General features: G+C 35.5%; 2 protein-coding genes across 3 annotated transcripts in view; both read left to right on the top strand.

The window, feature by feature from the left end:
- The window catches only part of Zng1a (Zn regulated GTPase metalloprotein activator 1A), a 42,389-nt gene extending 28,274 nt beyond the window's left edge, over window positions 1-14,115 (top strand). For both annotated transcript variants that reach the window (XM_078047565.1, XM_005324087.4), the window contains 5 exons: window positions 5,075-5,126; window positions 10,687-10,755; window positions 10,858-10,923; window positions 13,288-13,417; window positions 13,799-14,115. In XM_078047565.1, the coding sequence (XP_077903691.1) occupies window positions 5,075-5,126; window positions 10,687-10,755; window positions 10,858-10,923; window positions 13,288-13,417; window positions 13,799-13,905 (424 nt within the window). In that variant the 3' untranslated portion in view covers window positions 13,906-14,115. The remainder of the gene's footprint in view (window positions 1-5,074; window positions 5,127-10,686; window positions 10,756-10,857; window positions 10,924-13,287; window positions 13,418-13,798) is intronic.
- Window positions 14,116-21,584: 7,469 nt separating this feature from the next.
- On the top strand, window positions 21,585-23,849 carry Foxd4 (forkhead box D4). The gene has a single exon (XM_013358037.4). The coding sequence runs from the start codon at window positions 22,162-22,164 to the stop codon at window positions 23,428-23,430; it is 1,269 nt and encodes a 422-aa protein (XP_013213491.2). The 5' UTR covers window positions 21,585-22,161; the 3' UTR covers window positions 23,431-23,849.
- Window positions 23,850-24,079: the final 230 nt, after the last annotated feature.

The raw sequence follows: 24,079 nt of genomic DNA, 5'->3' as shown, positions 1-24,079 counted from the left end.
ACAGTTATAGGGATTATTTATATTGATTTAAACTTTGTCATTCCTTTGGCATACAAGATCATTCTGTGTAAGGGTGTGGGTATATGGGTGTGTGTTTGTTATTTTGGGGATTGAATACAGTCCCTCACACATGCTAGGCAAGTGTACCACCACTAAGTTTTCTCCCAACCACTTTTTAAAATTTTAATTTTTGAGTCTCAGTTGCCAAGTTGCCCAGTCTTCCCTCCAACTTATGATCCTCCAACTTATGATCCTCCTGCCTCAGCCTCCCATGTTGCTGGATTTATAGACATGTGCCACCATATCCAGCACTATATGATCATTGTTAATGAATTATGTCCTTGAAAGTGTTGTTAATTGGTTGTTTGGAAATCACAATGCATTTTCCTGTGAAATTAAAGTGTAAATGATGGTGAACCTTAGAGATTCACTGTTAATATTTCTATGCCAACCACTATTCTTTTCATAATGTTCTTTCTTTGGGAAAATGCATAATATACACAGAAAATTTTAGCTTGGGTGTTCATACAAACATTTCCCTTTCCTTTAGTGATGGGTCAGCTTTATGGGAGAAATCTTTCTGATAAGGGAGGGAAGAAAAACTGTTTGTTTTTGAACATTAGTATTTTTTAAATTGTGGTAAGAACATACAGCATGAGGTCTACCCTTCTAGCAAATTTTTAAGTATACAATACAGTATTGTATTGTAGGCAGATCTCTAGAACTTACTGGAACTTTATACTTATTAATAGCAGCACCTGGTCTGGAGGTGTAGCTCAGTGGTAGAACGCTTGCCTAGCATGTGTGAGGCCCTCTCCCCCTACTCCCTGGCAATCACTATTCTAAACTCTGTTTCTGTGGATATTATTGTTTTACCTATCTGTTGTAAGTGGAATCATGCAGTATTTGGCTTTCATTGTCTAATTTATTTCATTTAGCATAATGTCCTCAAGGTTAATCCACGTTGTCACAAATGGTAATATTTTCTTCTTAATTTTTAAGCCTGAATAATATCTCATTTAATGTATGTACCACATTTACCTTATCCATTCATCCTTGATGAGCATTTAGATTGTTTTCACATCTTAGCTTCATGAATAATGCTTGCAATGAATATCTTTTTTTTTTAAAGAGAGAGAAAGAATTTTAATATATATTTTTTAGTTTTCGGTGGACACAACATCTTTTTATTTATTTATTTATTTATTTATTTTTTTTAAGAGAGAGTGATAAAGGGGGAGAGAGAGAGAGAGAATTTTTAATATTTATTTTTTAGTTATCAGCGGACACAACATCTTTGTTTGTATGTGGTGCTAAGGATCGAACCCGGGCTGCATGCATGCAAGATGAGCGCGCTACCGCTTGAGCCACATCCGCAGTCCCAATATCTTTTTAAGTCCCTGTATATGTCATATAAGATCACAAAAATGTACAGCTCTTTAGGTATTTTGAATTAATGAGGCAGTTTTGCTTACAGTTAGGCGTGGTGCATAGTTCTCTAGTTGTGACTCAAATCCCAATTTATGTATATGTAATTTTAACACCCATGGCTTTAAAACCAGTTTTATTTTCAGCTGTTTTTTTTTTCACCCTGTCTTACTCATATTTTGAAAGTAGCATGTAAAGCAATTGGATAATAGAGCATGATAATATTTTATTGGATCTCTTTACCCTTATGCATTAGAGAATTTAGATTCACATTTAGTGTGGTTAAAAAAATAGAGTAGTTTTGGCACCTGAAGTGTGAGACAGACAGGGCATTTATCTCTTCCTCAGTTTGAAAACTGAAAGTCAAAGAGATGAACTTGTCACTCTAGAAGTCAAGACTAGAACTAGTTATTGTAGATGTCAGCTTATCATTTGAGAGCTATTTATTTCATCTATATCCTTTAATGTTGGATTTTTAAGAGTAACTGAATAACAGGTTAAAGTATGGACATTTCCAGGTACCTAGACGAAATCCACATCTGCTTTTTGGTTCCAGTTAGTAGGAAAGTTTGGTGTATTTAAATTACATATGAGCAATTGCTAAATTGCCAAGGTTAGCCCCGAACTTGTTATCCTCACACCTTAGCCTCCCAAGTCACTGGGATTACAGCTGTGGCCAGCACATTTGGCACCTTACTTGTTGTTTTATATGTCCTTCCAAGACACTCCTGTACAAAGTTCTAACATGTTCCTTTAGTGCTGTGAGCCATTTTCTCTGATGTCAGTCATCAGGTACTTAGTATCTTTTTTGTTCAATAATGATTGAGTATATAATCATTCAGAATTTACTGATTTTTTTTCCATACAAAGCCTTTGTGTTTCTACTTTAGAAATAAAACCCTCCCTCCCCCCATTAAATGATTATGACCCTAAGCTAAATTTAGTTTAGTCATTACAAAATGGTGTTTTCTTAGTACTGACTTTACTAGGGAGATGACTGGCTGAGGCTGTCTCCTAATTAGATAATTTTGTTTTTTGCTACCCATTTCTGAAATGAACAGAAGCCTAGCCCATCCTAGGTTTTTATTTTTCAGGTCCATTACTTTTCTTCTTTTTATTCCAGAACTACTGTACATTACCCATGAATATTTAATGACATTTCAGCAGTGGGCCATGTTCCTTTTTTCTTACCCTTCACATCTGGCTTAGAACTGTATTATTTTATTTGAGGCCATTGGCTGTTTTGGTGGTTACAGATTTTTTTTTTTTTAAGAGAGAGAGAGAGAGGAGAGAGAATTTTTAATATTTATTTTTCAGAGTTTGGTGGACACAACATCTTTATTTTTACTTATTTATTTATTTATTTTTTTATGTGGTGCTGAGGATTGAACCCACCGCTCCACACATGCCAGGCAAGCGCATTACCACTTGAGCCACAACTCCAGCCCTGGTTACAGATCTTGTAATATTTAGAAGTGTTTTTATTTGGGGAAATGAAATAATATTGTTTTAAGTTTGCCTAATTTTTTCCTTTTTTTTTTTTCTAAATCCTAGGTATTGAACCTAAGTGTACCTTTATCAATCAGCTATATACTCATTCCTTTTTATTTTTTTGTTTTTTAAGATAGTGGTTTGCTAGATTATAGAGGGTATCAATAAAATGCTGAGGTTGTCCTTGAACCCACAATCAATCCTGCTGAGCCTTCTGAGTCACTGAGATTAGAGGCATGCACTACCATTCTGGCTTAAGTTTGCCTTTCTTAAACTAATTTTTCTTTGTTGAGCCTAAGAGCTTGCAAATTGTCATTTAATATCAAACACTAAAATACTTCTTGGTTGAAATTAATGTTTTTTCTTTTATGTATTTTATTCCTTAGTAGTTTGTTCCTAAGAAAAGGACTATAATGTGAAATTATTTCCTATTTTGCTATTTGAGCTATCATTTTTTTATTTTTCATTTCTACTCATGTCTTGCTATAATTTGCTGTACTTAGAGGTATTTTCTTTAAAGCATTTCGTTGTTGATATTAATCTGTATTTTTACCTAGAGAAATAGAAAAGTTGTGGAACTGGGGATATAGCTCAGTTGGTTTAGTGCTTGCCTTGCATGCACAGGGCCCTGGGTTCTATCCCCAGCACCACCAAAAATAAAAAAAGAAAGGAATAGAAAATTTGTTTATTCCATCTAACTATGAAAAGAACTAAATTAACTGTTTTTTACAGAACAAAATGGTTTACATATAGAACACCAAACTGTTTTAAATTTATACACTTTTATTAGTATAGAGTCAGAAATTGTTACAAGATTATTAGTAAACATGCAAAATGGGGATTCTGATTCACGAATTTCATGAATTTTTGGTAACTCACTTATCCAATAGATCAGAGCACATTTTCCTTTGTTTTTATTGTAGAGAACAAATTAAGGATCCAAAATTCTGAGACTTACTAGAAACTGAAACATGTTCATTGTTAAATTTTTGATGTTTTGCTTGCATATGAAATTGTATGCATTGTCCAGAAACATTAAATATTGGATGTATGCAAAACATGAGTTTTCAATGGTTTTCTAACCTCATTCTACACTTATAAGAGAATTATAGTGCTTTAGGGATACTTAAAGAAGTGACTATTTAATGTGATTCCACCACTAGAGGTAGGGACTTTGTAGAACTTTTCTTTGTGTTTAGCTGCTAACCAGGAGAATCCTTTCCTGAACAACCGGCTGGGAAGGATTTAATTTGACACTTTTCCTAGTGAGACCCCCCAATGAGACTTATTCCCTCCAGTAGCTCCTATAAGCTCTTTCTCTTTCCTAAACTTGCTGTTACTAATTTACTCCTTGCTGTTCTTGGAGGCAAAACATCTGCAAGGTTTTAAGTCCCTCCTCCATCTTGTCCTCATCAGTCTCTAAATGTATGCTACAGTTGTTATGGTTGTAATTTGTTATGCCATATTAATCTTCTGACTCTTCATATTGGGACAATGCATTGTTAAGATTCTGATCTTGTTTTCTCTTGACCAGTAACTGTGTATAGGTTTGTATTTATGGATATTTCTTGTTTTTAAATAAATTGATATGTATTTGTTTATGTATATGTTGTTTTTTATCTTAAGTTGTTCCTATGGGAAAATTTTGATAAGGAAAAATTTACCTTTCTTTCTTTAGCTATCAGCATTGTTTTCAGATAACAAAGCATAGGGAAAATTAAGGAACTTTGAACAGTATAAAACTGTTATTTATATTTGCCTAAGCTCAAATAGGATGTATTAAGAAATGTACTGACATATTTAACACCTAAAAGAGTGTTGCTGAAAAATCAGTCTTTATTATGTGTTTGTTTATGTGTGTGAACATATGTACATATAAGGTAATTATTAAAGACTATCTATTGTGGCTCAGGGGTAGAGTGCTTGCCTACCTTGTTGTGGGATGCCCTGGGTTCTATCCCCCAGCACCACGGGAGAACAAACAACTTTTTTCACTTTTATCTACTAAAATAAGTGAATAATATGCAAAATTGAAACTGTAGAATAGATTCAATTATGGTAAATCTCTTCCTTATTTGGCTTTGTTTCTCTGAGTAATGTATAAGGTCAAATCAGAAACATATTGATCTCTGAACTTACAATCACTTATTCTTAGTTTGCAGAAAAAACTTCAACATGTGTCAGCCACACAATCTCACCTTGATCAGGTAAAGAAACATCTTAAGTGTCTCTTTCACTTAGTTGGTCATGTTTAACATTTTTTTATTATCCTCTTTCTAAAATTATATTTTTAAACTGTGTTGATAATTTTCAGAATTTTGAATGCTTTTGAAATTGTCTAGTCCAGCTTTTTAACACATTAACAGGAATTCATCAAACCATTGTTGTTTAGAATCTTAGGACATCCTACTTTCTGGCTTCTCTTTTGTCACAGTATGTTTTGCTCAGTTCTTATGATGGAAATTTCTCCTTTAAAGCATCCTGAGGGCTTTATCTACAGTCTGTTTTTAACTATTTTGAAATAACTGATTAAGTAAAAATCTTGTATAAGCAAGACTTATTTAAACAAAGTCGACTTTGATTTTCACCTTTAAATTTGAACTCTGTAAGGTATTTTTCATGATCTAAAATTCTAATCCTTGATGTGGATATTTAAGATGCTAGAAACAAACCTTACATATATATTTTCACTGTATTCATGTTTTTTTTTAAGCAGATCATAGATGGTAGAGCTTTAGAATAATTCCTCATTCCATTTAACACCCATACCCACACCTACGCAAAGGTTATGTGAGTGAACAGCACACTGCAGTGTTCCCTCTTCTGTCTGGCAGTGATTACTCAGTTGAGTCATTTTCAGTTTCCGTAGGGCCACCTTAATAGCAGCCTCTAGTTCATTTGTCTGTATTTTTGCTATGTTTATGTGGAGCTATACCATCATGCTTGTGGCACCTTTCTTTGTGTTGTTTATCTTAAGTTATTCTTAGGAGAAACATCTTTAAAATGAATGACTAAAAGAAGTACAAGTCCTTGCTAGTGACATTTTTGGGAAATATTGACTTTTTATGATAACAATCATAAAGATGAACTTGAAACACATTCTTCTTGAGCTTGTGAATGAAGGACATTATACTAGAAATCATAAGGAATTTAAAAATGAAGAAAGTACTTACTTACGTGAACCTTTATAATGGCTAATATCTACACCCATAGTATCTTGATGGTACCCCGTGCTGGCATTTATCCTGCCTTGTAGTGTAGGTTGAAATAGTCTATATAAATTCATTAAATATAAATTCTTCATTGCTTAGCACAGGACTTGGTGTGAAGGAGGTACTCAGTGAATTATTTGTTAAAAGAATGAGAATCAGTGATTCTCAAATGTAGGTATTCAAAATCACTTATAGAGCCTTTAAAAAAATTAAACATACTTAATAGTTTCTGCTCCTCAAATTTTTAGGAATAGGACTTAGATATGCATATTAATATGTATTTTAAACATTTTATTACAAAAATTTTCTATTTGGTACACAAAAGTAGAAAGAATAGTAAAATGGACCCCATGTATGCATCATCCAATTTAAATACTATTAGTATTTTGCCAATTTTATTTCATCTATCCTCCCAGTATTTTTTTTATTGGAATTTTAAAAAGTATATATGGAATTTAAAAAGTATATATGGCTGTTTTCAGACATAACATAGAAGCAGAAATACATAATGAACCTGTATGTACTCATCCCCCTGCTGGAGTGTATTAAAGCAAATTCCAGACATTATGTCATTTCACCAGTAAATAGGGCATGTCTGTTTTTCATAAAAGCTCTCTTTTATTAATCTGTGGTAATGGGGATTGAGCCCAGGGTGCTCTACCACTGAGCTACATCTCTAGCCCTTTTATTTTATTTTATGACAGCTGCACAGGCTGGCCTCAAGTTTGTTGTAGTCCTCCATTCTCAGCCTCCCAAGTAGCTAGGATTATAGGCATGTGCCACTTGCCCGGCTATTTTTATAAAAACTCTACAGAAGAATCTGAAGCTATTTCCTCCTTTAAGTATGTAAACATAGGGCAAAATATAATATTGCAGAAAAAGGGCTATGTGATTTGAAGATATGAACAGTGTCATTTTGTTAGTGGATCTGAGGTATAGAGAAAGAAATCTCTCTCTCCTTTATCCATCACTAAGTTCACGGCTGAGGTCCTAATAATAACAGAAGATGGATTAACAAAAGAAAACCCATCATTTAATTAAATTTACATGCCATGGAAGCCTTCTAATGAAAGCTTAAAGAAATGGATAAACCTGGATATTTTTTTGTGTGTGTATGAGGTTTGATGAAGAGTGGCAGAACATCATAGTATAATGTCATACCCAGGCAAAAAGGGACAGCAGCTGGAGTATGGAAATGTAGATGTTGAGTTTAAGCACATCAGTGGATTGTTTTCCAGATGAAGAAAACATGGATAAGTTTATTACATACTGTGGATTGTTTGCAAAAGAGTAAAAAGCTGAGAAATACCCTGGTGGATTAAAAAAAAAGAAAGATGAAATGAGCAAACATAAGTTATTCTTAAATCTTATTTTTGAGTCATTTCCTTTTGTAGGTTTTAGTTTTCTGAATTATTAACTCACTTACCTGCTTTCATGTCTCCAGACATAGGAAAAGGAGATTAATTTTAGATTCAAAATAAAAATAAACTAAAAAAAGTCTGAAGTTGGAATACCTAGGATAACCTATGCATGGGTTATTAAAGTTTTATCCCTGAGTAATATTTAATGTAGTTCTCTGTTTTTTCCCCCTCGTGATTTCCTTATTTGCTCACATAAGGAGGACCTGGGGAGTGAAGGGTGGGAAGGTAGGCTAGAAACCCCAAGTGACAATCTATGTTTAGTTTATTATTAGAGGCAATTATGAATTCTGAGTTTTGACTCTCATCAGATAGCACTGGGAATTTATGGATTTCGTCTTGCTAAGAATTTTCTAATATGAGAAGAGTCTACTGATTTAGAAAACCATAGTTCTAAAATATAGATTGCCCTCCTTGAGCACCACTATGTATCATCTTAATTTTAAAAATCTTTTTTGTTTCACACTGGAGTTAAATATTAGTCATATCTCTAACCTATAAAAGAAAAATATCATCATAAAATCTTTAATAATAAGACTGTATTGAATCCTAAATTGAGATAATCTCAATATTAAAAGCTGAGTTATCCAACTTGAATAAAATACATCATAAAACTTTGAAGACTTAATTACTATCTTTTGAAACTGACAAATTGTGCTTCATTTGGCAATCTTTTGCAATATATTTTGGCTTGCTCATATTTTGATATGGAAATGTAAGTATTTGTAATGATTTCTTTAAATGAGGAAAGAAAATGTCATTTTGCTTAAGTGTAATAGTATTACTTTAAATTATATAGAAAACCAATAGTTTAAAAACAGTCTATTTATTAAGATTTTTTAAAGTATTTTTATTACTTTGCTTAAAAAAACACTTTGCCTGAGATCTACTTATTTAACAAAATTTCAAGTATATTATACGGTGTAATTACCTGTATGTACACTATTATACAGCATACCTCTAGAACTTATTCATTTTATATGACTGTAACTCATTGAATAGCAGCTCCTCATTTCCTTGCCCTCCCATTACCTGGTAAGCACTATTGTATTTTCTAATTTCTATGGGTTTGGACTGTTTTAGACACTTGATAAAAGTAGAATCATGCTTAGTTTACTTAGCATAATATTTGCAAGATTCATCCATATTGTTGCATATGACAATTGTTTTCTTTTTTGATGCCAAATAATATTCCATTGTATGTAGATACCACATTTTCTATATTCACTTATTGATTGACATTTGTTACTACCTTTTGATTGACATTTGTTACTACCTTTTAGTTATCTGACAAGTATAGTAGACTCCCCCCCATCATAATCCATTGTTTTGTTTTCCATAGTTTTAGTTACCTATGTTTAGTTTCAGTCCAAAAATATTTAATGGAAAATTCCAGAAATAAACAGTTCAGCAACTTTAAATTGCATGCAATTAAATGAAATTGCATGAAATCTGTCACCATCCAGCTACGGCCTGCTTGGGATGTGAATCATCCCATTGTCCAGCATATCCACTCTGTTGAGTGCTGGTTAGTCACTTCTTGGTATCTTAGTTGTCAGATCAGCTGTCATAGTATCATAGTGCTTATTTAACTTAATAATGGCCCCAGAGCACAAGAGTAGTGATGTTGATGATTTGGATTGACAAAGAAAAGCTGTAAGGTGCTTCCATTTAGCAATAAGGTGAAAGTTATCATAAGGAAAGAAAAAAAATTATATGATGAAGTTGCTAAGATCTGTGCTAAGAATGAATCTGTGAGTGAAATTATGAAGAAGGAAAAAGAAATTTGTGCCAGTTTTACTGTCACACCTTATACTACAAAAGTTATAACCATAGTACATGACAAGTGCTTTTTTAAGATGGAAAGGGCATTAAATTTGTGGCCCAGTACTATCTGCGGTTTCAGGCATGTATACCAGTGGTCTTGGAATGTACTTCTTGTGGATTACTGTGGACTCCTCTAAGTCTTTTTTAATTGTTTCATGTTTTAAAGTCCAACTTGAAACTTTTTTCTTAAAAAGTTGACTTGTATGCCTCCTGTTTAAGCAAGAAAGCACATTCTACTTTTCTATTACTGACAAGAGTGGAAACTAGATGTCCCTGTCTTTGTGCTTAAATTAGTCTTTAATACTTTAAGTGTTCACTAAGTTTGGATTAAAAAACAGTTTTTGATATTTTCATGTTTTCTACTATTCCTATATGATTTTCTGATGATGAGTAAAAATGCTGGGCCAGATAAACAGTTCTAGGAAGTTACGCAAAGCTATGCCTTTGTATGTTCTTAATGCCTGTTTTAAGCTATTTGAGTTTGGCTTGAATATCTTATTATGCAAGGTGAAGTTTATATTTTTATCATTATGCTTAACCTTTATGCAATTTTTTGTCACTAAATTTGAAATTTTGGGTTATATTGGCAAAAAGGAGTTTGAATTTTGTTATCTGTTAGAGGAAATCTTAAACTTCTGGTTCTGTAGACAGATTTGTCAAGATCAGGAGGAAATATACATCTCAGGGTCTATATTCTGTACATAATGTTATCAACATTCTAAGCCAAAAATGTCATTTTCATCTCTACGATCTCTTTTCCACTCAGCCCTTGCTTATTCGGTTAGAGAGAAAATGAACTTTTCCTTTGTACTTATTTTCCCATGAGATCAGTGTCACACTTTCACTTTTGAGTAGTAGTACCTTGGCTCTGGATAGTTTATTTTTCTGAGCTTCATCTTACCCAATTTATGAAAAGGAAACTATTTATCTTTAACTCACCAGTATCACTGTGAAGAGTAAATGGAAAGAGGAAACAAGATGACACAGGCAAAAGAGCCTGGCTCGGACTTGGTCCACAATGTATGTTAACATTCCTTCTTTCATGAGAGTCCTAAAGAGCAGGAATTAAATAATGACTGTCCTTTCATGAGAGGTTTTTGTGTAAATACTAAACTATCGATGAACTCTGCAGAATATAAAAGGAGTTGCTAATTCCCAAATTCAGCACTTATAGTAAGAAAAATATAATTAACATATTTATAAGGCAACATAAAATTCCCAATATGTTCCTTACTTTTCATCTTAAAAAGGATTATATTTTAAAATAAATTTGATATTACTCTAAAATTGTTATTTCTGTTGATTTACAGAGTATTGTTACAATCACATTTGAAGTACCAGGAAACTCGAAGGAAGACAGTCTAAATATATTTATTCAGGTGAATACAGTTTTTAACTGATTAATGATTGATCAGCTGTTTGTTGCATAGTTGTTATTATTAGCAATGCTTGGTCTTATTAAAGTATTTCACTTGATACAGAATCTCCTGTGGGAAAAGAATGTAAGAAACAAGGACAATCGCTGCATGGAGGTCATACGACTTAAGGTGCAGTATGCAATATTACCCTTGTAGACTTTTGGACAAAGTCGTTTTCTTGGCTGTTAAATAAAAACTATATTTGATTTTAAATTTAAAAACTGGTTTTGGTACAAATATCTTTGTAGACTTTCATTTTTTCCCATTGCTGTAAAGGAGCTTTGGAAATCACTGCAAAAAGCATGATTTATTTGCACAGCTTCATTTTAGTATTGCTGCTAAAACAACCTGTGTGCTTTGAAATGTTAGTCCCTGTTCTCTAGTCCCAGGTGTTCTGAGCAGTTTTTTGGCTAGTGAGCTTGACTCCATCATATTCTCCTCCTCTTGGCACCAGAGATTGGTCACTTAGAGAAAACTGTGTTTATTTTTCCAGGAGAGCTTCATTTAACAGAGAAATTTTGTTGAAAATCCTTCCCCTGCTGAGTCTTATGCTTCTTGATTCATTTAGCAGACACTAAATATTTATCATACTCTATACAAAATTACTAAGGACTAGAAGAATTCTTGTTCTCTGTGGAAAGTCATTCATATCACTTGACATTTGGGTATATTTGTCAAAAGGTATTTTTTCCTCTCAATGGAGTGGTTCTAAGGTGTGTGCATAACAAATCAGCAGTCATTTCAGTGTATACTCTTGTCATCTCACAAGTGTGCATCAAATTTCTATTACTGTTCATAACTAGATTCTCTCTCCAGTTAACAACTAACTTCCTGGGGTTCTGCCTAGGATTTTCTGCACAGTGACACAGGTGAATCTTGGTCTACTTGTACATCCCACCCACTCAGAGGAAATAACCCAGATCTGCTTGCTGCTGCTTTATGACTGTAACACCAGCAACTTCCCATGATTCAATCGGCAGAACACATTTCTTCCCGTAACTGCTTTTATCCCCTAGATACTATACATGGGGTGGTTATCTAGAAAGGCAAAGTTTGGGTATTTACACTAATGCTTGCACCATGACCTATGTAGAGTTCATTATCTTATCTTGTACTATCTCAATTTCAATTTTGCCCTTAAAATGTGTGACATCTTCTCAGCAGTTGTCCTCATTTGGCTCTGCCTTTGGCCCTCCTCCTATCACAACACCAAGTAATTCTGGAGCAAAACAGTCTTTCCTGTTAAAAAGAATTAGTCATACAATCATCACCATGTTTAAAATGTTAATTCTAGTAACAGCTGATGTTTCACAATCTTTATATATAAATAATAGAAAATTGATGCTTGCATAATTTTTCCCAAGGCGTCTCTTATTCCAAAAGTTCAAATTTAAAAAGCAGATCACACAACTGAACATAGGGAAAAAAACCAAACAAACCTGAAAGGAAATATCCTCCAAATAAACAAGTATGCCAAAAACCCACAAAAATTGTATAGTAGGAACGAGTGAGCGGTTTGTCTCCTATTTAAAAAATATATATGTGAAAATATGTCACAGACATTTCAGAGAAATTAATTTCATCCCTATAGTAGCCAGTGTATCAGATAATTTCTTTCCCATTTCTGTAAATCAATACAAAGTGAACTTTAGATAAGCGTAATAGTTCTACTCCATTTATTGCAAACCATTTCTAGAACAGATAATTTAATTAATCACCCAAATCCTTTAACTTCTCAAATTTTCTCACTAATTCTGCTTAAAAGCAGAATAATCAATAGTATGTGATATATTACATTTTATCATTTTGTTGTTTCAGTTTTAGGTTGTGATCAATAACACTGAAAGACTTTTTTAGGCTGGCGATGTAGCACAATGTTAGCATGCTTGCCTAGTATGCACCAGGCCCTCGGTTCAGTCCCCAGTACTGGAAAAAAAATATGTTTTAGATAACTTAGTGAGAACCTGTCTCCAAATAAAAAAACAAAAAGGGCTGAAAAATGTAGTTTAGTGGTAGTGTGGCCCTGGGTTCAATCCACAGTATCACCAAAAATAATGCAAAAAAAAGAATACCCTACTATATGTGTTAATTCTATTATTAGAAAAAAGGATTTAAAAAAAAAATATCAATGTACACAAGTCCTTTTAAAAAATATATTTATTGGGGCTGGGGAGGTGGCTCAAGCCGTAGCATGCTCACCTGGCATGCTAGGGGCGCTGGGTTCGATCCTCAGCACCACATAAAAATAAAATAAAAAGATCTTGTGTCCACCAAAAACCAAAAAATAAATATTAAAAAATTCTCTCTCTCTTAAAAAAGAATATTTATCTTTTAGGAAACTATTTTCAGTGCACAATAATTGGAGTAAAATAATTTCCCCAGATTTATGAATTTTTTGAAAAAAAAATGGCAGAAATTAAGCCATTCATAGTGATGCATCATTTCTGCTTTTAACTTTGAGCTGAGGCTGATTGATCACTCTCTGTGAAGCAGGGGTTGGTGTCGATCAAAGACAAACCACAACAAGTGATTGTCCAAGGTGTCCATGAACTCTATGACCTGGAAGAGACTCCAGTGAGCTGGGAAGATGACGCTGAGAGAACCAATCGATTAGTCTTTATTGGTAAGTGGCAAAGGATAAAATTTCTAAAGCAAAATTTAAAAAAAGATTTGAAAAGGATATCATGTGCTTTATAAGTAGGTTATTATGTGCTTTATTTTAATTAAAATAAGCTTGTGGTTAGTGTATTTGTATTAATCATGTAATAACATTTACAAATACTCATTAGGCCTTTTACTCTTAAAATAATTTTAGAAAAGTGATTACTCTTAAGTACCAATTTGGTTCTGAGGCTTAATTAGAAAATCAAAAAAGGAATCTCTTAACTATGTTGTTTTTATAGATTTCTGAAGATCATTAAGCATTTAACAATCTGAAGTTGATGGGTGAACTATGTTACTTTAATAAGCAAAATATAATTATGCTATATTTTTTTATTTGCAGGCAGGAATTTAGATAAGAATATTCTTAAACAACTATTTATTGCTACAGTGACAGAAACAGAAAAGCAGTGGACAACACAGTTCAAAGAAGATCAAGTATGTCCATAACACTAGAAGCATTTTTTATCAAAAGGACCAGATGGTAAAAATGGGAATAAGTTTCTACTGGATGCATTTCAATCATCTACTATTTTCATTACTTCTGTTATGAATTCCAATGTATTTTAAGCTAGTATTTATTTTACAGAATTAATAAAATTTAGTAAATCAGTACTATAAAACATTTGACATTCACACAATAAAATTAAAAAAGAAAAACCTCTGAAGTTTTTTTTTTTTTTAATGGGGGAAAGCCAAATGTTTCACAAAAATTTCTTTCACAATTCATTTTTCACAATTTGAAGTTGATATATGTAGAATTCCTACCCTTTATTATTTATATTAATATTTAGCCTTTGAACATTTTCATTTTCCCTTAAAACTTCAGCTGACTCAAGAGATATTATTAACAAATTTTTTTCTGAACAATTATTTTCACTTAGTTTCTGTTACATGAAATAAAATAAGTCTCTGTTGTCCCTAACAACTTCAAATCTGGAAGAAATTTGAGTCAAAGATATTAAGTCATCTCTTATTTATAATCAAGCCTTACTGATCTTGTAATGAAACTTCAGCTATTTATTTTGTAATATATTTAGGAGATTCCAGTTTTAGAATTTCTAAGCTAATTTTACTACTAGTATTAAATTCATCTTGATTATTTTCATCTTCTTTAATTCTAATTATGAGCTAAAAAGTGATGAGGTACAAACCATCAGCTCTAACTATAGTTTAATAATCTTTATTTAGTGTGTAAGTATATAATGACTGGGGAATTCTTAGTAAGGGCCAAGTCAGCATAACTTACTCAGATTGTTGGAAAAGTGTAGGTAGAATTTAATGAAGAGCTTTCACAAACTAATAGTTGTTAGCTATGATAGAAGACTATCAAAAGACTATCAAAAATTTTTGGATTTTTTTCCATACATTTTAAGTTAAGGAGTTACATCTGTGTTTTGAATGGTTGTCATGGTTGAAAAGAGAAAGCTAATGGATTAAATTACCTTGATTTGGTTATTGCTGTTACATTCTTTTGGAGTCTGCTGGTAAGTTTGCTGATCCTGATCTTCCTTCTATTCTGTTCTACATTTTAAAAATATAACTTCTCTGTAACCACCCTATTGCCTCTTGAATCCATTCTCTTTAATTCAGGTGTAAGAGAATATTTTGAGGGGCTGGGGATATGTAGCTCAGTGGGAGTGCTTCCTTAGCATGTGTGAGACTCTAGCACCACAAAGAACAAAAAGACAAAAACAAAAGAAAAAGAATATTTTGTGACAGACAATAAATCAACCCAATAAAATACTGATTTTTAAGTCAGATCTGTGATTTAAGTCTAGCTGTGCTGCTTCTCAGCTGTGTAATCTTTGGCAAAGTATTTACCCTGAGATTGGTTTCCTTATTTATCAAGTGGGTAATAATATCAATCATTCCAGGATTAAATAGGTTTATAATGCATCCAACACAGCTCTTGGCACATAGCAGAGCCTATAGAAATATTTTATTCTTCCTAACAATTTAAATTTGTTTTATAACTAATGTGTTCACAATAATATTCTTTGGCAAATAATAAGTGTCTAAATCGATCTGTTCTAGACCCTGAAAAAGGGCTTTATCATTAGTTGTAGGAGAAATTTCTGAAATAATATTAATCTATATGCTTGAATATCTATAAGACTCATGAATATCTGTTTCCTTTGAAGAGTACTAAATTAATCTTTAAATGTTTTTCATTATACAAGTATTGTATATGAGTATGTTTTAAGAATGCAAACATTACAGATAAAGTGAGTCTTCCCTCTCTCCTCCCTCATCTCTGTCATTTCTTAGGCCTAAACCAATGTTCCCTCCTTATGCATTGTTTCTTTTCACTTATGCATTGTTTCCCAGAATGAAACAGTGGGATTCCCAGGGATCACAGCCAGTCTAAGCTGCTTCTTCAGGGAATTTAAGACATTTGCCATAGGTACCCTCAAGGATATTTCCATTGACAGTGCTTACAAATCTGTCTTATTCTTTAACTGCTGCATAGAAATTTAGATTAGAGCATACTTTTTATTTATTTTTTAAGTTTATAGAGACCATCCAGTTTACCTCTGTATTAGTGCTGGTGTAGAAACAGCACATAATAGATAAAGGCCAAATTCTCACATTGCTTACAGTCTTGTGGAGGGATATACATAAATGAGAAAATAGGAGGCAGTCCTAAGCAGGCTGATATAAAGATATACTTTAGATTGGGTGGTCATGGAAGGTGGCCCTTAAATTGAGAACTGAATTAAAAGTAGTCATTTATACAAAGTAGGGGGGCTGGGGATGTGGCTCAAGCGGTAGCGTGCTCGCCTGGCATGCGTGTGGCCCGGGTTCGATCCTCAGCACCACATACCAACAAAGATGTTGTGTCCGCCGAGAACTAAAAAATAAATATTTAAAAAAAATTCTCTCTATCTCTTTCTCTCTCTCCTCTCTCACTCTCTCTTTAAAAAAAAAAAAAAAAAACAAAGTAGGGAAGGAAGCTCCACATAAAGAGAGTAAATTATTTAGGTAGGCAAGATAATAATGTATTGCGGAGACGGGGGTGGGGTGGAAAGCAGGGGTAGCAGCAGCTAGGTTTGTTGTTCCTTGTAGGACAGAGTTAAACATTAGGATCCTTCCTACTGGATGTATTTCAATCATCTATTATTTTCATTACTTCTGTTATGAATTCCAATGTATTGAACCCAGGGGTGCTTAACCACTGAGCTATACACTCAACCCTTTTTTATATTTTGTTTAGAGACAGGGTCTCACCCTGTCTTAGGGCCTTGCTAAGTTGCTGAGCCTGGCTTTGAATTCACAATCCTCCTGCCTCAGCCTCCTGAGCTGCTGGGATTATAGGTGTGTGGCACCGTGCCCAGCTAGGATTATTCTTAATACACTGGTAAGTGACTTTGAGTGTGATCATTATGCACACCTCTGTGTGCATGTTTTTCTAGAGTAGATAAATATTTAAGTGTGAAATCACTAGCTTCTAGGATATGCACGTTAAAATTTTTAATAGCTTTTGATTAATTGGCCTTCCAAAAGACCGTATCTTTTGCCTTTGTTCCGAGTGTAAGGCAGTACACATTTTCTGAACACATTTTAACTTGTCTATCAGAATGGACTGGAATCTCATGGATTATTTTGGATTTTATACTGTATTGTATGTTACATTTATTCCTTCCTTGAGTTGAGGGTATATTCTTCATTATTTTTCCTAAAATAAAGTATTTTCCAATTATCAGAGCCATAATTTAGCATATACCTTCAGGACACTGGAAACTTGCTAAAGATATTCTGTAGAGGTTTGGGAAGTGATAATAATATTAATGTGAACCTTTCTTTATGCTATAGAAGATCTGCAGAGTAATATGATGATGATCATTATCATCACAGTTTAGATGTGGTTCATCTGAAATTTTATAGATCCCTGTGAGATACAGGATAAATTACAATACTTGCTGAGCCTCATTTCATAAAATGGAAGTAACAAGGCAACTTTTCTTTGGATTGTTCCAGGGATTCAAATTTTAAACGCCCTGAATAGAGTCTCAACAAATGTGAATTCCCTTTTCTACAAGACTTTTTTGCATATACAATTCAGGCTTCTGCACACCTTAAAACAAATGTTTCCTTGGGAGGCCTTTTCCAGTTAAAGAGGCAAGAAAATTGGTACTGAGTTTATGAGAGATGTAGGGAGGTATCAGCATAAATTGTGAGGGGTGGACCGGATGATTAAGAGGTCAACTTGGTAAAAAACTTTCAAAGTTTTCTCTGTCCTAATGACTACCAATGGTGTGTGAGTTAGAAAGATAGCTCATTTCATTTTGTTAGACTCCTAAGCAGACTTGTGGGGTGGGGGTGGGGGTGGCTTTTTATCACCTTCCCTTCTTGCTACCCAGAGTTATATTGTTTTTAATTTTGGGGGGTTTGCTTCTATTCAAATTATAGTATTTTTATTTTTAAAAAGTTGTCTTGGGGGAATGTGGATGTAGCTCAGTGGTAGAATGCCTAGCATGAGCATGGCCCTGGGTACGATCCCCAGCACCATACAAAAAAAGTATCCTTTGGCATGGGGTTGTAGCTCAATGGTAGAGCACATGCTTAACCTGGCCAAATCCCTGAGTTCACTCCCAGCACCAAATGCATAAATAAATAATATTCTAAAATTAAAGAGAAATTTAGTCATTTTATAGACTTGCGGGTAGAAATTAGGATAATCAAAAATATCTTTTAGCGTTTTTAATTCCTAGATAGTGAAAGTTAAAAGCAGTTATCAACAAAGTAAAGCAAAAGCTAATGATTTTTCTTTTTACCCTAATGATTTTCACTACTTTAGAACATTATGGGTTTGGTTGCTAATTGATTATTGTTTCCCTTAGATTACTGGTAGGTGGGAAAACTATATTTTTAGATTGCTTTAAGAAGATTTTCTCACTTCCAGAAATGCCTTACAATTGTTGGGGGTGATATAGAAAGAAGTGAATTCTGCTTTTGACTATCTGACAACTCACCCTATTTGAATGAGAAAAAAAGATATTAGAATTATTTTCTTGGAATGAGTCTTAATAGTAGAATCAATTTTACCTTTTAACTCTGTTGATGACCAAATTACCTTAAAATTTTATAGAGTGAAATGGAGAAAAACTAAACATCATCATTCTTCTTGAAGATTAGATTAGAAAGGTTTGGTTTTCAAACTAGAATGTTGTTCTGGCAAAACAAAATTAAAACAAAGAAGTGATCACCAAACACTTGAGTGCCCAGTAATGTTAAATGTTGTAGAAGCTACAAAATAAAACTTGATTCTTTTGTTTGTTTTTAATGGTACTGGGGATACATCCCAGAGATGCTCTATATTGAGTGAAATCCCCAGCCCTCTTTCATTCTTATTTTGATATAGGGGCTTACGAAGTTTTCCAGCCTGGCCTCAAACTGTTGGTAGTCCGCTTGCCTCAGCCTCCTGAGTAGCTGGGATTACAGGTGTGTGCCACCATGCCCAGCTAAGTCTTGATTCTTAAGGCAACACTATGGAATTGATGGAGTGGGACGTTAGGAATTCCTTTTTCTTGTTTAGAGTGATGTACAATTATTAAGTTTTCCCAGTGTATACAACTTAGTTTTCATTGCTATAGCTCTTTTATTTTAACATTTGATTTGGGGGATGACTTTATTCACATATAATTGATATGCCATAAAATTGATACATTTAAAGTATAAATTTCATGTTTTTTAGTATACCTATAGTTAGATATTACCACTGTTTAATTCCAGAACATTTTCATTACCCCTAAAAGAAACTCTACAGCCTTTAGCAGTTACTTTCCATTGTCCCCTCCCCTAGCCAACACAAATCTTTTTGTTTTTTAGATTTGCCCATTTAACTTCCTTTCATGAATCATGTTTTCAGGGTTCATCCATGTTGTGATATGTGTCAGTACTTCATTCCTTTTTGTTACTGAATAATATCCATTGTATGGATATGTCATGTTTAGTTTACTCATCAGCTGATAAGCATTTAAGTTTCTGTTTTTTCTCTCTTAGATCCTTTTATTCTCCATGTTTAATTTTTTAAAAGAATGTATTATTAAAGGAAAGTTTTAGGTTTACAGTAGATTGAGCAGGTAGTAGTTTCCCCCTATGCACACAGTATTAACATTTTTCAGTGGTATGGTAGTTTTGTACAATTAGTGAATTAATATTGATTTATTATCATTAGCTAAAGTTCACATTTTTTGTTTCCCCTTTTTTTTTTTTACCTTTTTTCTGATTGAGAATCCCATGCAGGATAGTACATTACATTTAGTAGTTATATAACTCTTGACTATGACAATTTCTTAAACTTCCCTTGTTTTAATTATCTTGACAGTTTTGAGGAATATTGGTCAGGTACACAAGATGCTCTTCTATCGGAATATTGGTCAGGTATACAAGATGCTCTCTAAAAACATTCTAGTGATGTTTTTTATTATGGTTAGACTAAGATTTGGAGAACAAAGACCAGAGTGCCATTTTCATCAAGTCATCTCATAGGTATGTAATATCAAAATGATCTAGGCAATTGATATTGGTTTTGATCAGTTTGTTGAAGTTGTATTTGTCAAGTTTCTCCACTGGGAAGGGTTACTTACTCTTTCCCCCCCCCCTTTCATACTGTACCCTGGAAGTAAATCACAAGTAGTGGAGAATTATATTCCACCTCCTTATAGGCAGAATATCTACATAATTTATTTGGGATTCTTCTGCAAGGGAGCTTTCTCTTTCCCCCATTTATTAATTTACACAGTCATTTATTTTTATCAATATGGATACATTTATTTTGTACTTTCTTTTATAATCCAGTACTATTTTATTTTGTTGCCTAAATTGTCCCAGCTTTGGCTGCAGGGAGCTCTTTCAGTTGTCTCCAGTGCCTCTCTGACATACACCCATTAATGTGCGTTTTTGAGCACATATTTAACATCCTTTTATTTGTAAATAACCCAAATCCCCATAGAAGTTGACTTTAGGAAAACTAACAATACTCCCTTTCCCAGGTCATCTGATTCTTTTGCTAGTAGGGAAAAATGTACCTCTTACCAGAGGCTTGAGGAGAGAATCAGGTTGAATGAGACATCTGTGTTTGCCCTCCAAAAGCATAGATCACACAAATAGTCATTGGTAAATTTGGGATTCAGACACAAGTGTCTTAGGCACAACCCTTCTGTTATTTGTCCCCCTTTAAGCTGCATCTAACTAAAAAGCCTTAGAAGGGTTAAAACCTCCGCAGTACAGAATAAGGCTTAACAGTAAGGAAGATGTTTTCCAAATTCTGTCTGAAAAGTACTAGCTACTCTATTTTTAATCCTGAAGGTATGAAGCTACTTTTTGATTATATTTTGCCCTTATAGTTATCTTCTGATTTCTCTCTGAAAATTCACTGTCATTTTATAAACACTAATGTGATTATGTGATTCTATGAGATGCCACCTCACCTTTTCCCCCAAGTAGGTGGGTTTTAAATTATTTATGTATTGTGGCTTAGTATTTTATCATAAGAACCCTATTTGTATAGCAAAATGAAGCCAATCTAAAAGTCTTGTTAATTCCAAGGATTCTAGGTGAGTCAGTTAAATAGCTGTTGTCATTCCATTCCTGTTATTACAATAAATGCTTTGTGTGTCTAAAAAAGGTAGAAAGATCAAAAGAAGGAGAAAAAAAGAATGACATTTATGGGTAGAGATTCCCTTTGTTTGGGGGCCAATTTAATGCTATGAATCAATTAAATTGATCATAACCATTAAGAAAAAGAAGAAAATATCAGGGATCACTGTAGTGTAAGGTTTCTTTTTTTTTGTGAAACACATTCTAGGCATGCTTATTTGTAGGTGCAAGAAAATGGTATCAAATACATTTCTTACTGTAGCCAAATGTTCAAAGAAGTTGGAGAATCACTGCTGTAAGGAGGCAGGGGAATCCTCTATTTAGTCATCCTGCCTTCACTTCACCCTGAATTGCTACAATTTAGTGCTCTGATATATGAGTGTTTTTAAATTTTTTGTCAGGGAGAGCATATGGGAAACTTGTATGGAAGGTAGGAAGGACAATAGACTCCTTGGGCTGAATATTTAAAAATAATTCAGGCCACCATTCTGGATGATGACAAAATCCACCAATGAAAGTGGGTAATTAACCATCTAAGAAATATCCCTCTCCTCAAATAAATCCTTTTACTGATAATTCAACACCATATACATTTCAGTGCTCCACCCCACTGCCAAATTCTGTTTGCAGAAAGGTCCGAACGTCAAGGTAGTCGCTGAAGGCCATATTTTCTTCAGTTTTATTTACACAGTTTTAAAGCATGTTCACAGAACCCAGGCAATGCCAGGGCTAGTGGGCTGGATAAACTCGAAAAGCCAAACATATGGCGGGTGGCTGTAAGGAGGAGGGGGCTGAGGGCTCTTCCCTTGAGTAATGTTTGCGCTGCAGACCCTCCTCATTGGACTGCGTCAGGGGAAGTGGCACCGCTCTGAGGTAGGGAAAGAAGGTTATAAAGGGGGGAGGGGGATCCGGCACTCAGGGTCTCAAAGAAGCTTTAATAAAAGGCAAAGTGCATCTTTGTCGAATGGTGTTGGAAAGAAAAAACAAAATCGAAGACTAAAAAGGTACTAGCGTTTCTGCTTCTTGAAACACTCATCTTAGGCAACACACTACAAGCCAGGTCACCGTCACCTTCCCTGCGTCTGCAATACCTGCCCTTCCATGAGCTTACCAAGAGCCAAGCGCAGTCGCTTCACACCGCAGCCCAGCTTCCGAAGGTTGGATGGAGAAGACGGTGAAATTGACGTCCTGGGAGAGGAGGAAGATGAAGACGAGGAGGAAGAGGAATACCAGGAGGTGGAGGGGAGCCCGAAACACCTAGAACGGCCGCACCAGCCCGGGCCTCAGGGGGCGCGACCCTCTGCGATTCCAGTTCCCAGAGAGCGCACCGAGGGTGGCTACGGCCAGAGCGACTCCACGGAGTTTGTCAGCAAGTTCAGGGCTCAGACCAGGTCCGCGGCGGCCTCTGGGGATGCCCCGCAGCCGACCAAGCCCCCCTACTCGTACATCGCACTCATCACCATGGCCATCCTGCAGAGCCCGCACAAGCGTCTCACGCTCAGCGGTATCTGCGCCTTCATCAGCGGCCGCTTCCCCTACTACCGCCGCAAGTTCCCAGCCTGGCAAAACAGCATTCGTCACAACCTCTCGCTCAACGACTGCTTCGTCAAGATCCCCCGCGAGCCGGGCCATCCCGGCAAGGGCAACTACTGGAGCCTGGATCCCGCCTCCCAGGACATGTTTGACAACGGCAGTTTCCTTCGACGAAGGAAGCGTTTCAAGCGCCACCACCCGTCCCAAGGCGGTCACTTGTACCACCCTTTCCCACTGCCTGTCCCGGGGGCCTATCCCACCACCACACCCGGGAGCGGCCAGTGTGCACTGCTGCACCCACATCCACTACGCTACCTGCTGCTCTCAGCTCCGGCCTACGCTGAAGCGCCCAGGAGTGCGGAACGCGCGGACTTGGCAATTCCCAGCACTCTCCAGTCGCTGCAGCCCTCAATGGGCTCACAGCCTTGGGAGGAGGGCAAGGGCCGGGTGTCCCTGCCTAGAGGCGGGCACACCTCCTTCAGCATTGAGAGTATTATGCAAGGAGTCAGCACTGAAGGAAGAAGGGCCACGCAGAGTCTGCCCCCGACTCCATGGGGCTACTGCCACCTACTCCAGCACCCGTCGTGCCTGTTGCACCCCCAGGGCCCTTTGCTGAACGTGTCCGCCGCCGCTCGGACAATTTTACTACAGCAGCAGCAGCAGCAGCAGCAGCAGCAGCACTGTGTCAGCAGCTGTGCTACCAGCAAAGGCAGGCTGTTGGGCCGGCACCTGTCCGCCGTCGCGGCGCTGCTAAGGTACCAGCCGGTAGCAGAGGGCTCTAGACCGACTTCGCTGGCCGCCTCTTCTGGTGGAGAGGGGACTTCACCAGCCTTTTGATTAGTAAGGACACCCTGCCTCCTGGCCAACCCCGCTGGGCGCACCTGGAGTCAGGTGTCAGAGCGGTACCATCCACTGTCCTGCTCCATCACCGCCTGAAGCTTCCACAGTTTTTCCGATTTGCATTTTTCCTGACGAACTATGAACAAGAATGGAATATTTTCGCTATGGTATTAAAAGAAAAACAAAGAAAGCAGAGTCTCCAATGCAGAGTTTCCCCTTCTTTACTCCCTAGGAACTGCAAGTATGCCCGAGAATAGTGCAGAATGCGAGAATAGTGCAGAACGCGTATGCTCTCTGTGTCCTCCTGAAATCCATATCTAATACAAAGGAATTTCAATTTCAGAACATTTATTTCTTATGTTTATTTGATGTGCCATATTCCATGGGAGAGTGTTAAAATGAAGCCTTGCTCTACAAATTAAATAAAATTCTAAATCCCAACACTTCATCGTTTATATTCTATCAATGTCTCATTATTTGGTTTCTAAATAAAACGTCATTTAAAACTTATATTCTTTCCCTGCAATTAAACAACTTATTTTTAGGATTTGTATTCATTTATGAATATAAGAAACAACGATGTTTAATTTTTTAAAACATTTTGAATATTCGAGGTTGAAAAAGCCTGCCTTTTAAAATGGGAGAT

This window comes from Ictidomys tridecemlineatus, chromosome 4 (assembly GCF_052094955.1).
Source record: "Ictidomys tridecemlineatus isolate mIctTri1 chromosome 4, mIctTri1.hap1, whole genome shotgun sequence".
Lineage (NCBI taxonomy): Eukaryota > Metazoa > Chordata > Mammalia > Rodentia > Sciuridae > Ictidomys > Ictidomys tridecemlineatus.
The sequence above is the reverse complement of the archived record's forward strand: the minus strand, read 5'-3'. Positions and strand labels throughout refer to the sequence as shown.

Excerpts from the sequence above, each read along its gene's own strand:
- Foxd4 (XM_013358037.4), top strand. The coding sequence starts at position 22,162 with ATGAGCTTACCAAGAGCCAAGCGCAGTCGCTTCACACCGCAGCCCAGC.